A 26901-nucleotide genomic window follows, 5' to 3' on the forward strand; every position below is an offset into this window, starting at 1 on the left:
GTATTTGATTGTGTTTATCTGCAGTTAGTTACACGAATTCAGTTATGGGATGAAATCGGATAGGGATGAAATTGTTTAGGGATAAACGAGTTTAAGAGTTTTAAGAGTTTTTAAGAGTTTTAGCTAAATTAATATAGTATAGATATTGTATAGATTAAGTAATAGAAGTGAACTTTGCACGTTATTATTATGTTAGGCGGTTAGAGGGCCGCGAATAGGGGCCTCTCACTTTGTCATACATTTACTGAACCCTTCGGCTCCATGATTGCCTTGCAAAAAACAAACCTAAAAAATTAATGCAATAAAAAATCAGGATATAATTTTAAAAATAAAAATAAAAATAAAAATAAAAGTTCAAGCCCTATCCAGCCAATTTCATAAAAATCTCTGCCATCATAAAGCGTTCAGTTATCAAATTTCCCCAATTTTACACACAAATCCCCTGGTTCGCCCTTCCTCTTGCCCCTGGTAAGATACTAAGCTCCTTCGTATCTATGCGTGTGTTCTTTTTTTTATGTAAATTTCGTACATATATCTACGTAAGTATGATGATTGTTTGAAAATTTTAGCATGATTAATCCCTGTTATGTCTCGATCTGGAGGTTCGTGATCTTTGTTTTCATTTTTTTTGATGAAATTACTGTTGAATCTGTGAAGAAGTTGATAGCATATTAGAGATCAGAAGGTTTGACTGGATTCTTATGTAAATTTCTTCAACGAAAACGATAGGATAGACCGAAACGGTAAGCGGTGGTTGCATAGCGATGTTAATTTACTTGCATTTAGAGTGTCTTGTGTGTAGAGTCGTCCAGTGATTATCATCGGTGATTGAGAATATCGTTAAAGTTATTGTCTCCTACTTGACGAAGTTTTTTGTGAATAAGATAAATTTTGTTGTGAATTTGTATGATATGAACCCCTCCGTCCTGAAAAAAAAAAAGCACTTTCTGATTTGGAGATTGTAACCTGGTGCTTTCGAGTTCAATGTTGGCATAAAAATTTGCTTTTTAGAATATGTTGACTGTGATACGATTTAATATGTATTGTTGGATGTATTGATCAACTCTTAGACAGAAAATAATTGATGTTGATTTTGAAGTTAGTAGATCATCACTCAAGAGTCACACGTGGCTTTATTTTGGGAACATATCTAGCATCACTTTTGAGTTGCAAAATCTTTTTTGCTGTTATTAAGCTTTAAAATCTCCTGCTACCATGTAATTCGTGGAAATGGGTGTTATCAAGAAATTGGTGCATTTTATACTCCATCAATTCATAACAAGAGCTATATTTTGACTTTCAAAAATCATAGATTTCAATTTACAGTCATGGGATTCTAAACTGGCCAAGAAAAATTCATGACTAGAACAAACATTGTTACATGTATTACGATCAGAACTTTTTGTGGTAATTTGGTCACAGAACAATACTGATTTTGTATGTGCTAATTACTAGTTCAATATCAAAATAAAGTGTAGCTCCTCATAGGAATGGACATGGACGAACTGTGGTATAGAAAGCACGGTTAAAAAACAGAATAAATGACTAAACTTTACAACCATATTGGCAGATAATCAACATTAAAGTTTCCAATTGTCACTTCTTTGTCTGCTACATTTTTCCATTACTTGGTTGTTTGACTAAACAAGCACCATGCAGTAGACATTGTTGGGAAAACTATGATCTTAAGGAGGATCATTTCACGATATAGCATCTTGTTCATATTTGCATGCAATAACATGAATTTGGATTATAGGATTTAGCGAATGATGTAGAATTGATATCAGATATAAATTTGTCAAAATGTTTGCTTCTGTAAAAGTTAACATTGCTATAAACTAATTCTCCATGTTGCAATCACCGGTGATGTTGAATCTAATGCCAAGTCCCTTGAGGCCTTGTGTATGCAATGATCTAACCATTAGTACTTGGCAGTAATAAGGCTGGAGTATTGCTTTTCTTTGTCCTTTCTGGGAAAAGAGGAGAATTTCTATGCTTTTTATCATATATGGTGTCATCCTTTTCAAATTATCTCATCCCAAAAACTTTGACCAACATCACATCACATCATTCAAGACTAGCATGCTAATCCCATAAACAATCAGATCAACACCATCTGGTAGCCATATTTCTCTTTCAAAACCGTATTTGGTTGGTCAAGATTTCATATATGTCTATACATCGGAGAGTAGAGGCATTTTTAAGTTGGTTAATTTCGAACATGTGAATCCACTTGTTGTTTTCTCTCATCTATATTAGCCTCACTCTCTTGGGGTAAGAGGGGTTGATTGGTGGTGAGTGATGCGGGAGAGCCACACCAAGCCTCACTCTCTTGTCTCTACATTTTACTGGAGATCAACTGCAATTTGGATTCGAGTAGCTAAATTTCTTCTGAGAGTTAACTAACAACTAAAGGAAAGTTAATGCAACCCTCGGAATAACTTATTTCATAGGACCCTGGCGGAAATATGAATTACCATTTTCACTAGGCAATAGCTCCTTTTGACTCACGAGTAAAAACTTCTATTGATTCGGAAATGCTCGAAGGTTCTTGTTTTGATGTTGAATCTCTTGTCATGGGGATTTCAACTCATTTATCTTGATATCTAAACTATTGTTTTGCGCATAAAGAGGGAAATGACAAATTGATTATCTTATTGGAAGCATTAACATTGGAAACTAGCTAAAATCCATGACCAACATAAATTAATTAAAACTCGAATAGGGTCATGATTGAACAAGGAAATAACAAATAGATTATTATATTTATATGGATTATGGAAACATTAACACAAGAAACCGGTTGAATGATTAACCAATATTAAATTATTAAACCTCAAGTAATATCGCAATTACATGGTAGTGTAAACTGATCAATAACCAAACTAACCTGATATACCCCACTTGGAGGTGGGGTATGGGAAAGGTGAGATGTATATGTAGATCTGACCTCTACTTCAAAGAGTAGAGTGGTTGTTTCATGAATGAAGAAGTGTATGTGAGAAAAAGACCACCTTTTTCAAGAAGGTTGCGACAAAGTTCCTGAAACAGAAGGAAAAAGAAGAGAGTTCAAAAGAAACTATGTGCAATAGAAGCACTAAAGCTAAAATATATTAAGCACAACATAGAAGCATAAGCATGCTCAAGAAAGAGAATGAAGGTTTGAAAAGCTACCAGCCTCCTAGTCTAACGTAGGACCCTTGTACCGTATCTGATGGCTCACTATTCCTCCCCTCCAACCCAATACCTCTCCAACTCTTTTCTTCGCTTACGCTAGCTACGTGTCCCCACCATATCCGATTACCTTAATTCTGTCTCCAAAACTCTTATCAAAGGTCATGTCCTAAAAATGTCTAAGGTCACCATATCCCTCCTCAATTGCTCATCCCACATCCTCCTCAGCCTGCCCATCCTCCTTGCCCCCTCGTCCGCTACGTATTCTACCCTACTCACTGGAGTTGTCATCTGTCTTCTACAAACATGTACCCGCAAACGATCCTTTCACAATTATCTATAATAGTCATAACTCTCAACTCGTCCCGAAATACCTCATTAGCCAGTGGGAGGGTAACTGGTGACGAGTCTCCCCCAACTCTAGCATTATGCATGAAGTTTGTCCTCTATTATACACTAACACTTTTTTATTTACCATCCAATTTAGAAGCCATAGTCCCATCCGTTGTTCCATCTCATCGAGGTTTGCACTACAAAATAAGTTCTTCTAATTTGATTAAAGTTTCTAGTTTTACACCTTTGGTCTTTATTTTTTTCATTTTAATACCCAAAAGCTAGATTTTGAGCGTAAAGTACCAATGTTGGTTAGCCGGTTTACTCACCCAAGTTCATGAAAAAAATAACTTATAGATAATTGTATTCATCAAATGTAGTTTAGAAATAGAATTTGTAAAAGCCCCCTATAATTGCATCCAAATTTTATGCAAAACAAATAAATCAAGGTATAATAAAACAAAATATAAAATTACAACTAATTAGACTGTGTGTTGGCAAGGCTCAAGCATGTAGATTTATATCGACGGAAGGAGTCGAATATTCGATAAACATGATGCTCGAAATTTTCCACAAAAAGATCACACCACTGCTTAAAATACTTCTAGGTTCGAAATTGCTTTGAAGGATCAATGGAAATAGCAACAATATTTATTGCTGTAAATTTTTATAACAAAATACGATCAGGGACAACCGGACCCCCCTAACTTATATTCCTAGCGCCACCCCTGCTCATTTGGTATCTTGTCCAACATGGTCTGACCACTAGTCCATTAAGCATCCTTATTTATGCAACTTCCAACTTCTTCTCATTTGGCCTTCTTGTCTCCCATTACTTTGACCCATACGACATAGTTCGTATTAATAGATGCTATGTAGAATTTTCCTTTCGGTTTTGACAAAACCTTCTTGTCACATGGTAGCCTTTGGCGGCCCTCCACTTTAGCCCCATTTTTCTGTGATGTGTTATGTCGTCCTTGACCTCTCCTTTCTCCCTTTTAATGAATCCTGGAGTCTAGATACTTAAATCTGTTTTGTTGGGGTGCTCTTTGCCCCAATGTTGACTTTTACTCCTTCATCAATACATTCCTTACTGAAATTGCACCATACATATTCGGACTGGGAGCGGCTACTGTGCAAACAGTATGTTTCCAATGCCACCCTCCACTGCTTCAACACTCCGTATACCTCTACGTTCGACTTGACTACCGGCACAATATCATCCACGAATAACATACACCATGGAACACTCTTCTTGATCCCTCAGGAAATCTCGTCCAAAATCACAGCAAAAAAGAATTAGCTTACTGCTAATCCACAGGGAAACGTATCTCACTGGAAGACACTTCGTCTCACCCATAGGCTCTTGACATAGGTCCTCATACACCCGTACTTATCTTGAATCACCCCGATATACCTTGAAGGTAGCCCCCTCTTCTCCACACTCCTCCAAATCACGTCCCCCGGCATGCTATCATATGCCTTCCTAGTTCTATGATCACCATGTGTAAGTCCTTACAATGCTCTCTATATATCTCCATGAGATGTCTAAGTGAACTGATCAATGATTAAGGATGAAAATGAATATGACGTATCTAGATAGAAACAATACACATAAGGTTTCATTGTCTCTCATAAGTATTCTCGGAGCTTGGTTGCTCATCCTCACAGAGCTCTCAATGGTGGCCATATTGCACAGCCATGCAGCCTTTACTTTGGTCGAGTTCAGGATTGGTTGTTAGAGAAACTAAGAAAAACCTAATTCTTTTTTTTTTCTCTTCAGCTTGATGTTTTTGTAGTCCCTAAAACCCTAGGTTTGTCGCCTTTTTCCTTTTTCATGTTTTATCCTTTAAAAAAATGGAGGTTCCCCAAAACAGCCAACATGTAGATGTATTTCTCTCTTGCAATTATTTTGGCGTAAGCCTATGCGTGCATTCTTGTCAACATTGTCTTCCCTATCATTAAGGTGCAAGGCTACACTGTTTTGCTGGTTCTGGTGGTAAGCTCATGCTTGATCCTTAGCTATCTATACTAAAGGCGATGGATCATAATTCTACACCTTGTTGAGCGTAAGCTATACTATTTGACTAATCGTTCTTCTTCCAGTTTGTCTTCAAATCCTTAGTTTTCACATATTTTTGTGGTTTTTCTACATTTCCTAAACTAAACACATAGTTGTAGTTTCTCGTATCAATTGTCAATTATGCAATATAATAAACGCTTATAGGATCAAATATTCTGGCTATCAAATAAGGATAAATTCACAATGGAAATGCAGGCAGCCAAATAGATCATTACATAATACACACGCACAAGTGTGTTTACTGGTTTACTCTATGATAATGAGTACATAAATTATTGGTTGATACATCTTTGGTATCCTGGTAGTTTCCAAAATATGTTATGTTTTATGTTGATGCCATCTCTGTTTTTTCATAAATTTACTTATGTTTCAAGAAATATATGTATTCAATCATCGGGGTTCGCATTACAGTTCTTAATTGGATGGAAACTATCTATGAAATGAGTTAAATCTACCTTGGTATCATGGTATGCTACATCTGATTATTATTGGAGCTTTGCATTTGCCTTCAGATGGTAACAAGAACCAAATGGTCATGTTAGTTCCACTCTGTTCTGCCTTAACCTTATGTCGTAGCCATCATTCTACTCATTGAACAAGGGATCGTTATGTAGAGATAATACTTATGAAGGAGAGAGGACAACGGGTAAACACCTTTCCTCCTCCCTCCAGTCTGGGATGAAGCTCAAGAAAAATTTATTCTCAAATTGCCATCATTCTATTAGTAGTTCCAATGGAGTGAATTTTACAAAGTACACTTTACTATGGTAGGCTTTACTTTTTTAGAAGCAACAATTTATCGTTTAAACTGAACAATAATGCTAGAAGTATGAGACCAGAGTATCTAATCTATGGGAAACGGGTACCCAATCTGGGATAGCGCGTTAAGGAAACTACAAGTTCTACTAACTTGAACAACAGATTCTGGAACATGACATTTTTTATTTCAAGATCATGACTCATAATTGATCTAATCTCTTTGCACTGAATGACTATCTCTTGCAGAGTTCTATAATTTGGATTCTTTGATGATTCTACTTGTCTTTCCTTTCTTCCATAAAGGCACAATTGTATAGTTTGTATGTTTTTGTAAATCCTGAATTTGTTCATTAGCAGACCTTTTTTACACCAAGAGGAGCTATTGTTGTTATTACCATGTTCCCGACGGTTAGGGCACAACACTTTTTTTTTAAATTATAAAAAATGTATTAATACCAAAAACCGATAGATACTGTACATTATGAACTACCCAACCTACACGGATATATAAACTGAACAAAAAAAATACCATATCTGCTACCTTACCCTCAAAAAGTTACCAACGAATTGGTACATATATAATGAAACATGCATGTTGAGCCAAAACCAACTAAAAACAATACTGACCATGCCAACATTTAAACAAAACTAACACTAAAAGAATGGTCATCTCTGTAGCCTATCCGTGTACTATTGTTCCCTTGCCTATTATCCAGGAAAAAACAAGATCCCAAGGCACCAGACCCACTGTCTCCAATGCTGATTGAACCCTATCTGTCGAAGCTTTATAACCATGCCCAAAACCTAGTTGTTGAACCACCATTCTCTTGCCTAACATTTTAGGAAAAAACGAACATTTATTGTCACTGCCACCAATTGAAACAGAAGCTGCCATAACACCACAACCTTGATGACCATTAACTGCTGTACCACCGGTCTCTTAAATCTAGGACAAGAAGTGCTGATGAAAAGGAGCCCACGGTGAAACGATTGTTTGATTGAGAATGTAGCAGCGGTTGTTTTTATAGTGTTGAGGTAGATGCACTGGAAATGAGGGTGGATTTGTAAGCTGACTGCATGGTGGCTGATGATACTGCATATGAATAACATGGAGAAACAAGGTGAAGCAAATGGAGGAAATTATGGTGATCAAAACTGAATGATTGATACTGTTAATGGCAGCTATGGGAATCAGTGCATAGACTGTAAGCACAAGCATCGACATGGTTCCTATTTTCCTGTGCTATCTAACCTTCTTTGCGGTCTCAAATTCGCAGCTGGCTGCTGCTACCAGACGTTTTGGATGACCAAGTTTTCGAACTCAGCTATAGAGATAGTGGCCCACAGACCACAGGCAACATCAGTAAGACCTGAGAAGGCAACCCAATTGGGGCTCGGATGATCCATAGTTCCTTCAGCTTTTAGCTGATTAAATTGAACGAGGACTGCTGATAATGGCTAGGTTACCAAGAGAAGGTGGCTGTAGAGGAAAGCAATCGGGAATTTTTGGAGTGAATCTCTCCTGACCATGAACATCTTGCCGGCAGCAGGAGGATACGGGCTTAAATTTGGAACTTTTACTTTTCCCATGGGAGAGAGAGAGAGAACAGGACACTTCAGGAGTGTTTCCTCTCTCTAGATCAAATTCCTTATAGAACTTTGTTGAATGATGTGCATAAACTATAATGATCATTCCTCTTAACGTTAGTTTTAACTTTATTTAAGATAGGAAACCATGGGGTTAAATTCAGCACCCTCTGCAAGATGACTCAGGAAAAATTTCTGGCGTCCGATGGTGGGGGTGACCCAGAATAGGGAATAATGGTATTCATTTGGTTTCGAGTCCGAGATCCCTAGCTTGCATACCTAAGGTGACAAGCTGAAGTTGTTGGGGGTTAACATTAGTTTTATTTTGGGATTATATTCGGTTGTTGATACTCATAGTAGAAAGGCCTATATGTTTAAAGGTTAGAAAATAAGTATATGATTATGAAGTAAATTGTGGGATAGAGTGGTGGGCAATAGATTTGGTGGTCAGTTTGGTTGATTCATGTGCGATTTCCATCTTCTTTCTCACAAGTTGATCACTGAAGTTTACATCAAAAGTTGAAGGAAGGTGGCTGCTATTAGAACCCAAACATTGGTCTCCTACTTCTAGTTCTTTAAGTTCATATCAGATGGTAAATTTGCGGCCAACAGAAATTGCCTCAGTAGCAATGCATGCAATCTAGAATGAGTGGCATCTCCAGTTTACTGGATTAGTAGTTTAGTATCATCATTTTTTCTTTTTCTGGATCTGAATTTGCTAGAAATTAATAATCCTAGGATTCCAGCTTTGTGGAGGGCTGAAGGGCATCACAAATTCACAATACACCAAACCAAACAAGCCCATTCCACGCGGAGGTGGGGTCTGGGGGGTGAGATGTACACAAACTTAACCTCTATCCCAAAGAGTAGAACGGTTGTTTCCGTAAAGACCCCTAACTTGTGCGAAGTGTGTGAAAAAAAGAGAGCTTGCTCAAAAAATTGCGGAAATAGAAAATAAGAACATTCGAACGAGAAAGATGGCGCTAAATTTTGAAAAACAAGTTAGAAGTAAGCAACAACGTTCAAACAGAAATACAAACAAAACATACAAACATAAGCACGCACAAGAAAACATAACCAAGGATAGAGGAGTTGCACACCCCTAGTCTAACCTAGGACTAACGAGGCCTAACTGCTGGCTCACTAACCCTACCCCCACCCTCGCCCTCACTCTCACCCTCTACCTCTCCATATCCCTTCCTCTTGTCTAGGTTAATTACAGATCTCCACCCCTAGTCTGCCTTCGATAACTTCTATCAAAGGTCATTTTCTCCGAAATGCCAAAAACCGCCATGTCTAACGTCAACTGCTCCAAAAACCTCTATCATAGGTCTTCTTCTGCATTATATATTGTTCATAAATTTATCCGTTTTTAGGAATTTTCAGGAAATCCGATTTATGGAAATTAGCTGCATAACGCGGCTTTTCTATTTAAGTTGGTTGTATTCATTTGTTGCTCCTTGTTTTACATGGCTGCCTTTTGCGAGGGGTGGTCGGACTTGCACCTTTTCTGTGTGATTATCACGGTCATGGTGATCCATGCTGAAGCTAGAAATCATTTGTCAATCTTGCTTCCAGGGATTGATTTTGGGTAGAAATTGGTGTATTTGAATTGAACAATGTGGCCGTTTCCAACTTATTACTGCTTAATATGCAAGTAAACTAAGTTTCCATTTGTTTAATAGAGTCTTCCTTCATTCACCTTTTTGTCAATCACATATGAATTTCTCCTGTTTAAGAACAATAATGTATTCGTGTATATTCACTAATCACAAAATGATAAAAGGCTAGAATGGTCAAACCTATAAATCTCAAAGTGTCTTGTTGTCTGGTTTCATGAAATATATGATACTCTTGTTAACTTCAATTTCTTGTAATCAGATGGTATTTACCCTTTGTTTTATTCTAGGTACTTATTATTTCCTAAAGGGAAGAGTGGCAAGCATTTAGGTTATGGATCTAAATAACATCAAGGATGCATTTGATCGCGTTACAAAGAAGCAAAAGGTGTCATCCTCTAAATCCCAAGAGGTGGTCGAGCAAATGAGCCAAGAAATCGAGCAGGCGTTATCAGGAATACAATCAGCCACCAACAGTACTTTTCCGCAACCCGACCACAACTTAATCCTCACCGAACTGAAAGCAAAATTAAAGGAGATCGCTCCACTTGGTCAGCTAGAAGGTACACAAAAGGAACTAAATCTTGCTTTGAGCAAGTACATTAAGCTTCTCGAGAAACACTTCAATCCCGATATATCAAGATCGTATAGAAACGTTGACTTTGACCTCCACACAATCAACCAGATAATCGCCAGTCACTTTTACCGTGAAGGCATGTTTGATATCGGTGATTGCTTTGTAAATGAAGCCCACGAAGAATCTGTTGTGGACCGGAAAACTCACTTCCTAGAGATGTATCAAATACTTGAGTCCATGAAGTCTCGAGACTTGGGTCCCGCTTTAAAGTGGGCCACCACCAACCACGAGAAGCTCCGACAAAACGGATCCGACATCGAACTCAAACTCCACCGTCTTCAATTCATGGAGATACTTCAACATGGCCGTAGAGATGAAGCTCTCAAGTACGCCCGAGCTTATTTCTCCCCTTTCGCTAACCAACATCTCCCCGAAATCCAGAAGCTAATGGCGTGTCTTTTATGGGCCGGAAAGCTTGAATCCTCTCCGTATTCTGAGCTTCTATCACCAACCCATTGGGCCAAGCTGGCCCATGAGCTGGCCCAACAGTTTTGCAACCTCTTGGGTGAATCCTACCAAAGCCCGTTAAGCGTAACCATAGCTGCTGGAGTTCAAGGCTTACCAACCCTTTTGAAGCTAATGAACGTGATGAACGGAAAGAAGAACGAATGGCAGTCGATGAAGCAGTTACCGGTACCGATCGACATTGATCAGGAGTTTCAGTTTCACTCCATATTCGTGTGCCCGGTGAGCCGTGATCAGGCAAGCGAAGAAAACCCGCCGATGCTGATGTCATGTGGTCACGTGCTTTGCAAACAATCGATTACAAAGTTGTCGAAAAACAACAGCACGAGGCCTTTCAAATGTCCGTACTGCCCAACGGAGGTGGAAGTGGGTCAATGCAGGCGGTTGTACTTTTGAGATCTGATATGTGCATTGTGAGTTGTACGTTTGGTGTACCAAGTCTTCCCCCTTTTCCTTTTGATATAAGTTTATGTGTTTGTGTTGTAATGAAGTTAGGGGTTTGTGGTGTTGGGGGATGTGATATTGTAAAAACTGTTGGCTGTACTTTTTGTTATAAATTTGCATGTAAATAGAAATTCTTTCCATTTGGGTCCCTCGCCTTCTTTTTGACCATCGATGTCGGAGCCAATTTGCAAGTAACTCGACTAAACCCAGGAGCCTGAAAAACAGGCAATTCTCGGTTGTTTCACAGGCTCGAACCGGTGATCTCTGAGGAGGATCCTCAAACGTTTAAGCCTTATTGTTAGTTAAGGTAACCCCATAAGGTTAACTTGTAGAGTAAGCTAGTATTTTTTTTTGTCTATGTGGCTTATTAAAAATTGCGACTTACGTTCATGTATTTTTGAAATTACGGTTTTCGTTCTTGTGGTTTGCGATTTGTTGTTGTTTTTGTCACTGAGGCTAACTTTGTTAGTGGTTTAATGTTAAGTTATGAGATATGGAAACAACGAGTTGTAAACTACCAATTTTCAATAAGCCACAAGAACGAAAAACATAGTTTACTTTCATAACTTACATGTAGTTTGGTAAATGCATATTGAATAAGTGCTTTTTAGCAAGTTGGGGTGTAAATGAGTCGATTTGAGTCGAGTCGTAGGTTATTCGAGTCGAGCTTGAAAAAAAACAAGGCTCAAGCTCGAATAACATTTTCAATCCAGGGCTCAAACTCGAGCTCGAATATTTTTGAATTATCGAGCACGAGGTATGCTCGTTTGTGGGCTCGAACTCATGATCGATTAACTCGTTTTATTCGACGTTGATAATTTTTGTATTTTTATTGTATGTAAACATATAAGCATGTTTGGCTTGAAAAAAAATCTTTGCTTGATTGGCTTGGCTCAGCTCGACTCGAAAAGTTTAATCAAGTTTTTGAACTAGCCGAGTCGAACATTGGTGTTATGAAGCCCAACTCGTTAAGTTAAACGAGATTTATTTTGTGTTCGAGATCGACTCAAGCTCGAGCTCGTTAAAAGCTCGACTTGCTTACACCCCTGCTAGCAAGAGTCACATTTCTCACTTACTATATCGGGTAAAATTCTTGGCCATCAAAACAGATTTGGTGGTAAACGTTTCTTACCTGACAAGCACTAAGTGTGTAAGAGTACTTTCTTTCACTTATCATGTAAGATTCTTGATCCTAAATCTGCCTCTTATTGAAATGATTATCGGTTCTTATCATACTTATTTGGTAAGGTAAGTGACACCCAATAAGTGTTTACATAGTAAGTGTTTGATAAACCCCTTACAATCCGTTCTTTCTAAAATAAGTGTCTTACTTGTAAATGTCTACTTTCTATTTCTACGTATCTGACTTTAATTATGAGATGGAAAAATTAATTGATGTCCTCGAAGACGAGTTCCATACGGAGTTGTCGATAATCTAACTTTTTACCAAATATCATATTATCATTGTCGTATTGTTGACACAATATTCAAATGGGACTTCAAAAGCTTTAGCGTTCCCTATACTGTTTATTTATTATATAAAATTTATATAATGTCGAAATAATTCATTTATATCCCATTTACAATAAAACTGACTGATCTTGACAGTTAGATAGTAAATCAAACGAACCCAAAGTAAGGTATGATTAGATAATGACGGATCTAAGTTTTTAATCGAAATTAAAGGACTTGTTCATCAAATACTTATTGGGTAAGTGATTGTCAGACAAGAGTTACCATCATCACTTACCTTATCAAGTAACATTCTCAGCCATTAAAATGAATTGTTGATAAATATGTTTTACCCGGTGAGTACTTATAAGGTAAGAGTCTTTTCTCTCATTTATCATGTAAGATTCCCGGTAATTGTCATACTTATTTGGTAAGATAACTAACACTCGGTAAATATTTACCCAATAATCATTTAATAAACAACCCTTAAATATAGATCTTATTTATAACAAGGGAAAATTGCACCAAAATGAAACCAACTTTCACCTAATTTTTATTTTGGAGAACCAACTTTCAAAATCGTCATTTTGGGGAACCAACTTGCACCTAATTCCTATTTTGGGAAACCAACTTGCACCTGATTCCTATTTTGGGGAACCAACTTTCAAAATTGTCATTTTGGAAAACCAACTTGCATCTGATTTCTATTTTAGGGAACCAATTTGCAAAATAATTATAGAAAAATAACTAAAATTCGTTTTTTTCCAAAAATTAATACAATAAAATCTATTTTTCATTTCAAATCTCGTTTTTTTTTTTAATTCGGATATCAAATTAAACATTTAAAAAAAATTCAAATTACCACAATAAAAATTGTTTTTACTAATGCAAAAAAATCAAGTTAATAGAAAAAAATTAATTAATGCAATAAAAAATAAATATTAAATATTACATTCAAGATTTTTATATCTAACCAATCAGTATCAATTAATTTTTTTCTATTAACTTGATTTTTTTTGCATTAGTAAAAAACAATTTTTATTGTGGTAATTTGGATTTTTTCTAAAAAATGTTCAATTTGATATTTGAATTAAAAAAACGAGATTTAAAATGAAAAATAGATTTTATTGCATTAATTTTTGAAAAAAAACGAATTTTAGTTATTTTTCTATAATTATTTTTGCAAGTTGGTTCCCCAAAATAGGAATCAAGTGCAAGTTGGTTTCCCAAAATGACGATTTTGAAAGTTGGTTCCCCAAAATAGGAACCAGATGCAAGTTGGTTCCCCAAAATGACGATTTTGAAAATTGGTTCCCCAAAATAAGAATTAGGTAAAAGTTGGTTCCATTTTAATGCAATTTTCCCTATCAAAATCATAAATTATTTAGCAAAAGTATCAATCAATTAAAAAAAATACATAAAAGTGATTGTTTTATGATGTGTTGTAAATTATGATGGTTTTAAGTAAGTTTGGCTTCTTTACACCCCACCAAAAACCTTGCAATTTCTTTATCTTAAAACACAAAAATGGATTATCCAAAAAGTCATTCACTCAGCACTCAGCAGCTGAAACTTATAAAATCATTAACTTGAAAAGAGAGAAAAAAAAGGGTCTGTTTTGATGAAAGATTTTGGATGGAAAGTTTGCGGAATTTCTGGATGCCTTCAAATGTGTGAAAACCTCCCTTTTTTTTTTAACCTTTTCACCTTGTCTCCTCATTTTCTCTTTTTACTTTTTTTTTATTAACCTGGATATCCAACTTGCTATACAAACTAGCTAATCCCAAAGTGACCACATGCTTTGTAGATAGACCGGAGTCATCGCATTTAAATCTTTATGACCACAAAAGAATTTTTATTTCTGTTTAGATTTGGACCTGAAACCTACTCGTACTTTTATTTTGCCCTTTTGGTTCCCTTTTTACCTTTTTCTTTGTGCAATTATCCTAAATAACCATATGGCTTATTTTTTTAACCACTTCAAAACCCTTTTTTTTTATTACAAAATAGCTAAGAAAAGAAAACGTAATCTAATGCTGCAAGACGTTATTCTTTACGGTATCGTAAGTTGTGACATGTCCTTACGGTACATTAATGTTTTTTATGTGTTGATGCATGTCTTTATGGTGTCGTAATCTGGAAGGTATCGGTTTATTTCTGCAAAAGGCACACTTTTCTGCGTTTTCTTGGCTAAACCTTTTGTACTCAATTATTATCTACTTATTTACTATATTCATTTTTAACTGAGTTTTAAAGTTAATAATCAATGATAAATCAAAATATAAGCAACCGGAACCGGTAACATTATAAATTTTGTTGATTTGTTCTAACGAACTAAATTGACAAATCAACGAAGAAATAAAATCTCGACCTGAATACGACCACACATCGTTTGAAACCCCACGATCGACATCCAATTTCAATTTTCCTTTTCTACGTGATGTTATTACCATAAATATACCAATATATTAATATGGGTTTTTAATTTAGAATAAGAAAATCAGGATCATTTAATTATAAATTGAATAATAATAATTGTTTTATATTTAGTAAATTTTGATTATATGCGTTGATTAGCTTCTGTAGTGTCCCCACCACTTAAAGAAATTCTAAAAGAGTTTTTGTATTAAAATCTAAATACCACCATTGACCTGGGTCACAAGCTGCTCCCCATCATTGATTCTTTATTTTTTTATTCTACACTTTTTTTTCTTTTTTTTTTAATAATAATTGAACTCATTTTATCACATTACAAATTCTTTTAATTTTGATTTTGTTAACGCATTGATATATAAAATTTGATATTTCTATGAAGTAAGAAAACGAACATATATATCATTTCAAATAAAATTCAAAATATGGATTAAATCAGTTCCGAAATATATTTCAACTTTATCTGCAACTAATTTGATAACTTATTAAAAAAATTAAAATATACAAATCAAGGAACGAAATTTGTACAGTATATAACATTTATATGGTTTGTATTATATATATATATATATATATATGTTATGAAACAATTATTATATGTTAAATTGTGCAATAGTGTTTGTATCGGATTTTTGTGCAAAGTATTGATTATCCAACGAGTATGACAACAAACTTATTGTATGATACCACCAAAACGTATATATAATGCTTGGATATATATAACTGTAAAACAGAAGGACAAAAAAAATCCGTTAACCAATAAAAAACTATAATCATATCATAAAAGAAATTATTAAAAAAAGATTTAAGATAATGCAAAGTGAATTATCGAATTTGGGAATGGATTGATAATTTGTGTGGTACATTGAACTCCACTCCATCATGTTCATACTTATTTAACATCATTACTTAATGCTTTGATTTTCTTTTTCATACATAAAAAAATTCTACATATATCAATACTATATTATAAAGCATTTGATAAAAACTTTTAAAAACTATTTACTATGTATGAAATACTGTTTATTGATGTATAACATTTAAAATTCAAGATTACTAAAGTAAAAATCACAGCGGAAAACATGTTCAAAAAGACTTGATCTACTCAATCAAGGGTCGTTTACTCTACAAGCCAACATAACATGTTCATATCACATACAATTACATAAGATCGTAAAACTTCTCGCATCCTCTCAAATTATCATTTTATTATATAATACAACGTGTTTATACGTATAAATCAAAGTTGGAGTACATTTTTGGAATTTAGGAACAACCCACAAGAAAAAGGTGAGTGTCCATTTTTATAGATTCATGTACACATTCCATCTGACCCAAAAGATGACAATTGAAAAGACAAATTTGTACCTAAAATACAAAATAAATTAAAAAAAAAAAATAACACAAAGAAACAACAAAAAATACTATTAATCATCATCATCATGATGGTTTTCCCTTTTTACCCCTCTGCCTCTCACCACCATTTTTTTAATTTATTTTTTGGAACAAAAAGACATATAGAGCCCCCTCCCTTTTCATACCATCTCTTGTTTCTTTCTACTGAATAAAAGGGTCAAGCCGTCGGCAATCTTTTGTCGTTATCAGGTCCCACCACTTCATTTAATGCGTCCATTTTTCACAACTTTCTAATTCTTCGAGGGTGTAAAATGTAATCATTCAAACTAAAAAGGACTTGAAATGTAAAATTTCTTATTAGAATCTGGCGTCCTCAAAGCCGTGTAAGTCGCTGACTCTGTTTAACGACTTTCTCATAATTGCGACTTTAGCAAGTTTCTCAGCCACTCGCCAAGCCGATGTTGGCGTTAACAGCTCCTCCTTCTCATCCATGTAAGCCGCCATCTCAACCCTCCCTCTACCGGTTTGAGTTTCAGCTTCAGATTGACGCCGCCGTTGCAACTCGTTCAGCTCGGCTTCCAGAGAGATCATGAACTCGTTGGTGGAAGCCAAGCTGGCTTGGTGAACTAGAGCACGAGCTGAAATGAGCATGTGGTACGCACCGATCAGGTCGTTTCTCGCCGTTAGCCGGCGTGACTCGGCTAATGCTCGAGTTGTGACGAAGAGGTTTCTCAGCCTTTGGATGGTGAGGGCCGATGATCTTACGGTGTGGGGGCGTGGTACAACCAGTGCATGCTCTTTACAATAAATAACCTCCTGGCTTACTGATTCCCTGTAACTGCAGCGCACGGATAGTACTTTCTGGGTCCCAACCGCCGACGACGGAACTTTCAATTCAATCAACAATTCTCGCTCTTCGTTTGCAATCAATTCTCCGATCCGGACTGTACCCGACCCGAGAGCTACGGGTCGGGGTGAATACGCATATACCGCTGTGATTTCCGCCGGAGCTGAGCCGGAGGCAAACCCTAACTGCAACTGCAGATCCTGAACCACCACGTTCAGTAAACTTCCGATGGATTTCGCGAAGGTGTGGTCGTCAATCACGGCGAGCTTCAGTGTATGAACGGCGACATCCAGGTGAGACTGAGAGTAGCGTGTGGATGAAAAGCATGACGGCTGGTCGGCGACGTTGGAGAGGAGGACGATGGAGGCGACGGTGTTCTTCTGCCGGCGATCTTCTAGCACCTTTGCCGCCTTCTTCACGGCGTCGCTTGAGTTTGATGAACCTTCGAGAACCACCATTGCCTCCACTATACGACGCGCCGCTCGCTGGCCGCTGGTCGTCATCCTCTTCAAAGGTAATAATCTCTTGGAATATGAAGAGAAGGCAACGATTGATAGACGATCGGAGGATGAAAGAGATGAAATGATTAATCTCATTGCTCGTTTCATCATTTGCAGCTTCTCACTTGACATTTTTCCACTGACGTCAACGACCGTAACCAAATCAATGGGAGCTCTGCCTTGTGTTTTCTCGGGTATCACCGGAGCTTTTGCTCTCAGAACAATCGCGTATGTCTCGTGACTCCGGCCAGATGAGACCACCGCTGCCTCCGGCAACAACCGTACGTCCACATCTCTCGCATGAATGTCAACGGGACTGTTACTGCATCCATCAACATGGAACCCTTGAAACTCTCCTATAGAGTCTTCGTCGCAATTTTCATCAGATTCCGGTATCGGATTAAACCGAGCTTTCGGCGTCAAGGAAGCTAATGGTTCATCGTCATCATAAACTTTCAAATCTGGCCGAAATGAATGCTGTTTCCTCAATTTACTCTTCTTCTTCTCAACAACATCACCGATTAGTGTCGTGGCTAGCTTTTCCCTCGTGCTTTCTTCTTCTTCTTCTTCTTCAGCAAATTGATGCTTCTGATCGTTTACAGACAACAGTGGCATCTGTTTCCACAAGGTACCGCAAATAGGGCAAGATAGACTCCCTTTCTTCTTTACATGGCCGGCTATGCACGGAAAGTGAAAACCGTGAGAACACTCCGCCGTGAAAATTGCTATCCCTCGCCCTCTCTTGACGCTCTGCAAGCATAATCCACATCTAGTCTGCAAAAAAAAAAAAAAAACATAAGTTGGATTCCTTCAATACTGTGATGATTACGATGATGATAAAAAGGAAAATTCAAAAGGTAAGGAATCTAATCTTACTGTGGAGAGGCGTAGGTTGGATTTGAGGAGAGAGAAAGTTGAAGGAGATCGAGGCGACGACGGATTGGATGACCAGTTGAACAACCTAGGGCTGTTGCTAGTTTTGCATTGAAGCTTTGGACTTACGGGAACGGAAGCTGATTCCGCCGGTAGGGTGGCTCTGGTGGTTCGACAACGCAGACTCGGACTTGGATCCCGCTGCTGCGATTGAAGCCGAGGCGTAGAAGAGGTAAAGAAACCGAATCTGTTTCCAAATTTAGGAGTACCATTTCCCTTGGCATAGGTATCATCCTCATGGTCATCTCGAGCAGGTTCAATGGCGGAATCTGCATCTGGAGGAACTGATGTACAGAAAGCTCTTCGCCATCCAAACACCATTTCACCCAATATCTTTTCCTTTCCAAAAGATCCTTGTTACAGAAATGGATTCTGATGATTGGATAAGGAGAATTGTATGAGATGTGTATGTGAAGAAGAGAGTCGTGAGTGTGAGATGGAGATGGAGATGGAGATGGAGATGGCAGAATATAATAGAAAAGGAGGATGAGTAATAAATAGGAGAGTGAAGAAGGTCTTCATATTTGTTTCTTGGGCAGAGTTTTTGTTACGTAAATTAATTTATTTATGAAGCAAAAATGGGTTGCCACTAATAGTAAATAAATGCTCCATTCCTTCTATTTTTATTGAACTCTCAATTATTAACAATAAAAATATCATTTAGTTATTTAAAAGTATCTGATGAATCATAATTTTAAAACATTAGTTTAGTTTTCAATCATAAGTTTGTATGGTTATTTTACAAGTCAATTAATATATCATTTAAATATTTAAAAATTATAATGATTTTAAAATTATGTATTTTTATTATGAACATTTATTTAAGAGAGAGAATAACATAGTGGAGTAAATAATTATTGGATTATCTTCATCTCTAATCACTTTTCATTGTAAAAACTAGAATATGAATTATATTATTAAAATATTATTTCTCTTTTTTAATTATATAATTTCAAATATTTTTATTAATAGGAAGAATGAAAAACCCTTTATCTTTAAGATAAAAATCCTCTTACTTTCTCCTTTTTTAGGGTGGGGTTCTCTTTTTAAGATAAATTGAAAATTAATAGTTTGTAAACAAATTATTTGTTAATAAATTAACTGTTAGTTAATAAATTAATTATATTCAAAATAGATGATAATATAAAATAACTTAAAAAGATGTATAAAAAAATTAACCGTAAAGAAAGTAGGGTTTTAATGAACTTGGAGATGTAACCTTACATAATCTTTTAAGGCATTGCCTGAAAAAAATAAGCTAGCTTATTTTCTGAGTATATAAGCTAGTTTATTGAAACGTTACTTAAAGTAAGTTTATTTTCTGAGTACACGTTTAGATGCACATAAGTTAACTTGTCAAATATAATTTAAAAATATAGCTTATATTAATTAAATAATTTTTTTAATAAACTAACTTATATTTACATCGCCTTAAGACTTAAACCTCCTTTTGGTTAAATCATGTCTTTAATAATACAAATATAAATATTTGGTGCTGATATAAGTTATAGAGTAAATTGGAAAAATATATTAGAGAGTTCATTTGAAATTATTTCTTTGTTCTTTGTGCCTTCAAAAGTAAAAATAAATAACATTATACATATATCCATATATAAAGAGAGAGGACGTTTCAAATGCAATCAATCATATTTGTATAACCAATGCAACTCAATCAATTGAGATATTTATGGATATGATGATAGTTCATTTATTATGATTTGAATGTTAATTATGATCAATACTTTATATTAGAAAACAATCAAAACTTTTATGATTAAATGGATGGTTGAGACTGAGGGAGAGAAAGGGAGGAGGAAGAGGTTTTAAATACAACTCGTGTAATTTTTGCAAACCAATCAATTGAGAGATTTATGAAAAAAATGAGTGTTTATTTATTATCATTTGAATAATAAAAGATGATTAGAGTTCATTAATTATAATCAACACTTTATATTATGAAACAATCAAAGAATCGAGAAGAAAATCTCAATCATTAGATGAGATTTTTCATTGGTCAAAATCATAATAGAAAATATGTAAATATATTTCTTTTTTGACTAATTTATAGAACCTAAAAAAGTTGAGGGAGATGTTTTAAAACTTTTATGTAATTAAGTCGCTAATCCAAACCATTATTTCAATAATCCACTCATTTTTCAAAAACATTTACCCACTTTTTTTAAAATAATAATTAGATTACCCGATTTCTTTTAAATTAAATTATCTAAGGTATAATTAATATTTTATTTAAATAGATTATACCCCAAAAAAACCAGAATTCCATTACATTTAACTTAAGATTCATGATACATATACATATATATATATATATATATATATATTAGAAGGGTACTCGTGCAATGCAATTAGATACATCTCGATTTTAATGTTCTATTTTATTCTTTGTCTCTATCTATATTATAATACGATTTTATGTGTTTTTAATAAAACAATAATGATTTTATTTTTAAATAAAATATAAATTTGAAGATATCATAAAAATTTGAAAAAAATATATCGTTATTAATATTAAATCAACTATGTAAAAATTATCATTTTTATGTAATTTCTTTTTTTATTATAATTAAATTTAAGTTTAATAATGAAATAATTTATTTTTGGTTTAATGATATAACATTTTATAAAGATAATAGTTAAGTATTATGTTAGAACTTAATGATAATCCTAATTGTATTTTAGATTTTTTATATTTAAAATRAGATGTTTATCYTGTATTTGATTRTGTTTATCTGCAGTTAGTTAYATRAATTCAGATATKAARCTTTAATAAGTTGTACWTAYGCACAATCTACTTGTAATCTTGAGTTTTAACTAACATGCATTAATAAGCAGTAATTTATGCATAAAARATKRTTTTTAAGAGTTTTTGTCAAATGCTTTATAATATAGTATATATATCTTTATATATATATATATTAAGATTTACATATATATATATATATATATATATATATATCTTAAATTTATTTACAAAATTTCACTTATAAGTTATAAATTGACTCATGTACGAATTATAACTTCTTTTTATTAACCTGGATATACAACCCGCTATGCAGGTCGACTAATCCCAGGACGACCACCTGCTTTGCAGGTAGCCCGGAGTCGGCGCATTTGAACCTCCGTGGCTACAAGGGGATTTTTGTTTCTTCTTGGATTTGAACCTGAGACCTCCAGACACTTTTGACTTTTGGAATCAAGCTCAAACCAATCAGACACCACCCTTGTGGTTTGTACGAATTATAATTACGATCCATATGTGAATTTATGTTATGATTTATGTGTTCACACATGAATTTTAAACTGATAGAGAATCTTGGTCATAAATTTTAAATTGATTCACATACAAGTTATGTAAGATCACATGTGAACCTATGTTAGCATGTTCACATATGAATCAATAAAAAACATTGTTGTTCATGTCCATATATAAGATTTGATTTGATTTGTAGATTGTAAAATCGTCAATGAATTTATGGTAAAAAATTAGATAAAAGATTGATGACTGTTGCTATAAAAGAAACGTAATAGTAAAAAAAAGAAATGAATTATGATATTTTATATTTTCATAATTATCTTAATTAATAAAAAAATATGAAAATAGAAATTTTATAATAGGTGTTGAGTTCAACTTTTTAAATCTTAGAGCTTCTCATTTAAACCTAACAATTAAGTATTCTGTTAGAACTCAATGATTATCTTAATTATATTTTAGATTTTTTATATTTAAAATGAGATGTTTATCCTGTATTTGATTGTGTTTATCTGCAGTTAGTTACATGAATTCAGATATTAAGCTTTAATAAGTTGTACATACGCACAATCTACTTGTAATCTTGAGTTTTAAGTAATATGCATTAATAAACAGTACTTTACGCATAAAAAGTGGTTTTTAAGAGTTTTTGTCAAATGATTTATAATATATATATAAATTTAATTTAATTAATAATAAAATAATTTATTTTTGATTTAATATTATAAATTTTATAAAGATAATAATTAAGTATTCTGTTAGAATTTAATGATTATACTAATTAAATTTTAGACTTTTTATATTTAAAATGAGATGTTTATCCTGTATTTGATTGTGTTTATCTGCAGTTAGTTACACGAATTCAGATATGGGATGAAATCGGATAGGGATGAAATCGTTTAGGGATGAAATCGTTTAGGAATGAACTGGTTTAAGAGTTTTAAGAGTTATTAAGAGTCTTGATAGCTATAAATGTTTTGGTAGCGTCTGGATTCGTATATCAAGTATATGAGATTTTCCACTACATCCCCCATAAGGCTAAACCAGTGCACCACAACTGATGCTTTAAAACCAGTAGAAATACTATCTAATCGCTTTTTAAGAAATATAAGAATTTTAAAACATGATCGAGGGTTATTTTAGGTAATCAATTTCATTAAATGGAAAATAAAAATTATGAGGATTATATGATTCTATAAATCAAAACACAAAAATAAAAAAAGACAATTACAATCGAATTAAACAACTGAAATTTACAATCGAACTTCAAACAATATATCAATAGAAAGAAGAATAAAATATGCATGTCAGCTTTTTAACAACTCTATTCTACTATTTTACAGATAAAAAATTGTTCTATGATTGAATAAAATCTAGAATAACACTTAATAATAAAGTTAATAGGATAAAATATTTGCTAATTAATTACATGTTAAATTATTATAATTTCGATATAATTAAGGAAATGACAACTAATAAGTCCACTGGGATATTATATTTTGGTATAGTGGCAACAAAATATTTAAATAAAGTTTTAAAATATTATATTTCAAAATAATTCCTTATTTAAATCGCATGTTTTACTTCTTAAACATACACTAAACCTAATGATTATATTTTGTACAATAATTAATAACAATTTCAATGCGGGTACCTCAAATTGAATAGTGTTAACAAATAATTCAAACATAAAGACAAAAAGAAAGATTTCTTTTGATTTTATTTTGTGTTAATAGTTTCTGACTTGTCTTTCAAGTATTTTGTTTTTTGGTCAAATACAGTTATAATATATTTTGAAATAAAACAAAAAAACGATAATATAAAAAACCGAAATGTACAGAAAAGAAACCAGTTTAGTGAATCTAAGGTCAACTGTACTGAAATTTTATACAGTATGATGTGTTAGCGTATATGCAAAAGTCAATTACTGAATGATTATGTTGAAATTTTTTGTCATGATATGAAAGATATTGCCGAATTATAATGTTTACGTTGCGAGTTGTATTGCCATTAAAAATAATATAAACTTACTGCATATCCAATGGATAATACCGAAACTTACACCAAATCCGTAAATGTGGTATGAAATTCAGCGCATATAATAAATCTACTAGAACGGATAATACAAAATCTTGAACGAAAGTATAAGATCATAGGTATATATTTTTTTTTTCTATTCCCGTTGGTGTAAAATTTGTTGTAAATGAATAGTGATACACCAAATTCGATGTGTTACTATGCATAAACAAATATGAAATCCACGTATGTATACAAGATGAGGATCTTGTGTATCGGAAATGACTCGATATGAGAACTTTGTATTGAATGTCATACGAGTAGCAGAAGCATTTCTCATATGGTCATTGCCCATGTAGCCATTTGACTTGAAACAGTGGATGATCCAGCAACTGAAGGCTCTGGGATCATACTTCGGGGTGTCAAAATTTCCAAAACCTAATAACCCTTCTGAACCAATACGGTTTTCGGGTTAAGTGATTCAGTTAACCGATTAAGAATCATTAATCCGGTTCAGTTTAGGTTTTTCGTTTACCATTTCGGTTAAACTAGATAGCAAGTTATACTAATAACTTATATGTTTTATTTCTAGATTAATTTGTTTGAGCATATGGAACATACAACATACAATGAATTATTTATAATTAAGATGGATTTAATAAAAACAACCAACTATATAATAGCACTGTAGCAAAGATTATAAGAATATAAGAATTAACAGTAACAAAACAATGAAAAAAAATGGCAAGGTAAATCTAACATTTCGTTGAAGGTTGACTGGGTCAGTAGACCCCATTATGTTGGGTGTGGCATTGCCACTGACTTAAAAACATTGTGTTTGCTTTGTGTAAAAGGCATGTTTTGACAGTCATTTTAGTTACTTCGTAACTGAGTCACAAGATGGTCGTAGAGGATGTCATGTATCACTTAGTAGTACTAGCATTAATCAATATAAGACTTATTCTTTCTATATGACTGGATTGATGTATCTAGGCATTTTAATTGAATAGTATTGAGTAAATGTATGCATGCTTAAATAGTCAGCATGTGATAGTGTACATGTATAATATGTGTTTTATGAAAGTGATTTCAGCAGTATTATGTACGTCTTACATGCATAGTTTCATTGTGAGTCAAGTGTTGTTGACATAACATGTTATAGTATAGAAATATATGAACTCAGTAACTTTAATAATATACCAGTGTAATGTAACTTGAGAGAAAACAGACATGTAATAGCAACGGAGAAGAGAAGACCTAGCAGTCGATAGACAAAGTTTTAAGGGTTCATACGTTTTCATTGCTTTTTAGTTTTGTCCTAGTTTGGCATAAGATGAACTAGTGGTGTTACGATAATCAGTATTATGTTGCTGATTTAATTTTCTAGTTTTGTTTCAGTTGTAAGCCTTCTACTATTACTTGCTTTCAACTTACGAGTTTTCGTGCAATTATGTTGATTGTGATTAATTAATGAGTTAAGTACGATTTATGCCTTTATAGTAAAACTAATGGGTTGTTTGTTTATCTCTTAATAGTTCCATTAAGAGACAACCTCTGAACCGTTAAGAGGTGAATCTTGTTTGGCAAAAAAAAAAATATGTCTCTTAATGGTTCTAAAACCCTCTGAATGATTTTGTATCCTTGATCTCCCTTAACCATTAAGAGCCATAATTTCATTGTACATAATTATCAAACAATTATATTTCATTTTACACTATATCATGAGAGCCTCCTAATCATTCTGACCACTTAATCATTCTGCACCTAATCATTCAGCAATTGCCAAATAGTCCCTAAGAGTGTTACATAAAGGGTGTTACCAACAAGAGCCACCACTCTCATTAACTTATGGGGTTACATTCTCATATTCTCTGTCATTAAAGAAGAGATTGATGGTAAGCGTTTATAACCCGATAAGAATCATCACATTCACTTACCAGGTAAGATTCTTGATCATTTTCTTCTCTCTTATTGGGTAAGATTCTCAGTCATTGTTATGTTCATCCATTAAGATAATTGAACTAGTAAGTGCTTACCATGTCATTACCTTATCGGATAAACATGACAAAAATTGAGAATCTTACCCGGTAAGAGCAATGACAAGAACCAAAAGTCTTATCTAGTGAGACTGACGATTCTTACTCGGTAAACACTTATTGGATAAGAATATTGCATACAACGCTCTTTAATGGATAAAATCTTACTCGGTAAGTTAAGTGAAAATGTTAATTATCATAAGTGCTTATCGGGTATGCGTTTAAACGACCCCTTAGAGCATCTGTAACAACTATTCTAAAATATAGACATTTAGATTTAGGGTATATTTTATTTAATGTATTAAATATTTAACGATATAGTTAATGTAGAATTACTAAAATAAAGTAACTGTTGGAGTTAAATGTAATTATTTTTAACGATTTTAACTTTAAATACTTTATTTTAAAAATATTATAACATAATTATTGAAAAATGTTATCGGTCTTCATAAATATATTATTTTATCAAAAAGTGATGTTTTTAACCGACCAAATCAGGATCCAAAAGGATTAGATTTAAAGAGATTAGAGTATGAAAACATTTTTATAATAAAAGCAATATTTTGTGTTTAAATATTAATATAAAGTTATTTAATTTAATAAAAAGGCGTAACCTATTTAGTTTATTATACATTCTTTTTTGCGCGTATTTGGTGAGGGGCAAGTGTGGGGGCGCCTTATGCATAATATGATCCGTACGATTCAAAGATTTCTTTGATGTTTTAGAATATAACTAGAAGCGTATTCGTGCAATGGAGTGAAATAAATCGTGATTTTAATATTTCATTTTATTCTTTATCTCAGTCGATATTATAATATGGCTTTATGTGATTTTGAGAAAGCGATGGTGTTTTTATTTTTAAATAAAATATATGTTTGAAGATATCATAAAAATTTGACAAAAATATATCGATATTAGTATCAAATTAACTATTTGAAATTCCTCATTTTTTGTG

The 26901-nt window shown here is 33.8% G+C and overlaps 2 protein-coding genes across 2 annotated transcripts; one reads left to right on the forward strand and one right to left on the reverse strand.

Moving 5' to 3' along the window:
- Nucleotides 1-415: 415 nt before the first annotated feature.
- LOC112515288 (protein RMD5 homolog) lies at nt 416-11249 on the forward strand. The gene is made up of 2 exons (XM_025122008.1): nt 416-468; nt 9846-11249. The coding sequence occupies exon 2, from the start codon at nt 9890-9892 to the stop codon at nt 11051-11053; it is 1164 nt and encodes a 387-aa protein (XP_024977776.1). The 5' UTR covers nt 416-468; nt 9846-9889; the 3' UTR covers nt 11054-11249.
- A 4998-nt stretch (nt 11250-16247) lies between these two features.
- LOC112515092 (probable E3 ubiquitin-protein ligase EDA40) lies at nt 16248-19125 on the reverse strand. Its single transcript, XM_025121745.1, has 2 exons — nt 18566-19125; nt 16248-18463 (listed from the first exon to the last, which is right to left on the reverse strand). The coding sequence occupies exons 1-2, from the start codon at nt 18941-18943 to the stop codon at nt 16700-16702; spliced, it is 2142 nt and encodes a 713-aa protein (XP_024977513.1). The 5' UTR covers nt 18944-19125; the 3' UTR covers nt 16248-16699.
- Nucleotides 19126-26901: the final 7776 nt, after the last annotated feature.

Source organism: Cynara cardunculus (genome assembly GCF_001531365.2).
Source record: "Cynara cardunculus var. scolymus isolate 2C chromosome LG 7, CcrdV1, whole genome shotgun sequence".
Taxonomy (NCBI): Eukaryota; Viridiplantae; Streptophyta; class Magnoliopsida; order Asterales; family Asteraceae; genus Cynara; species Cynara cardunculus.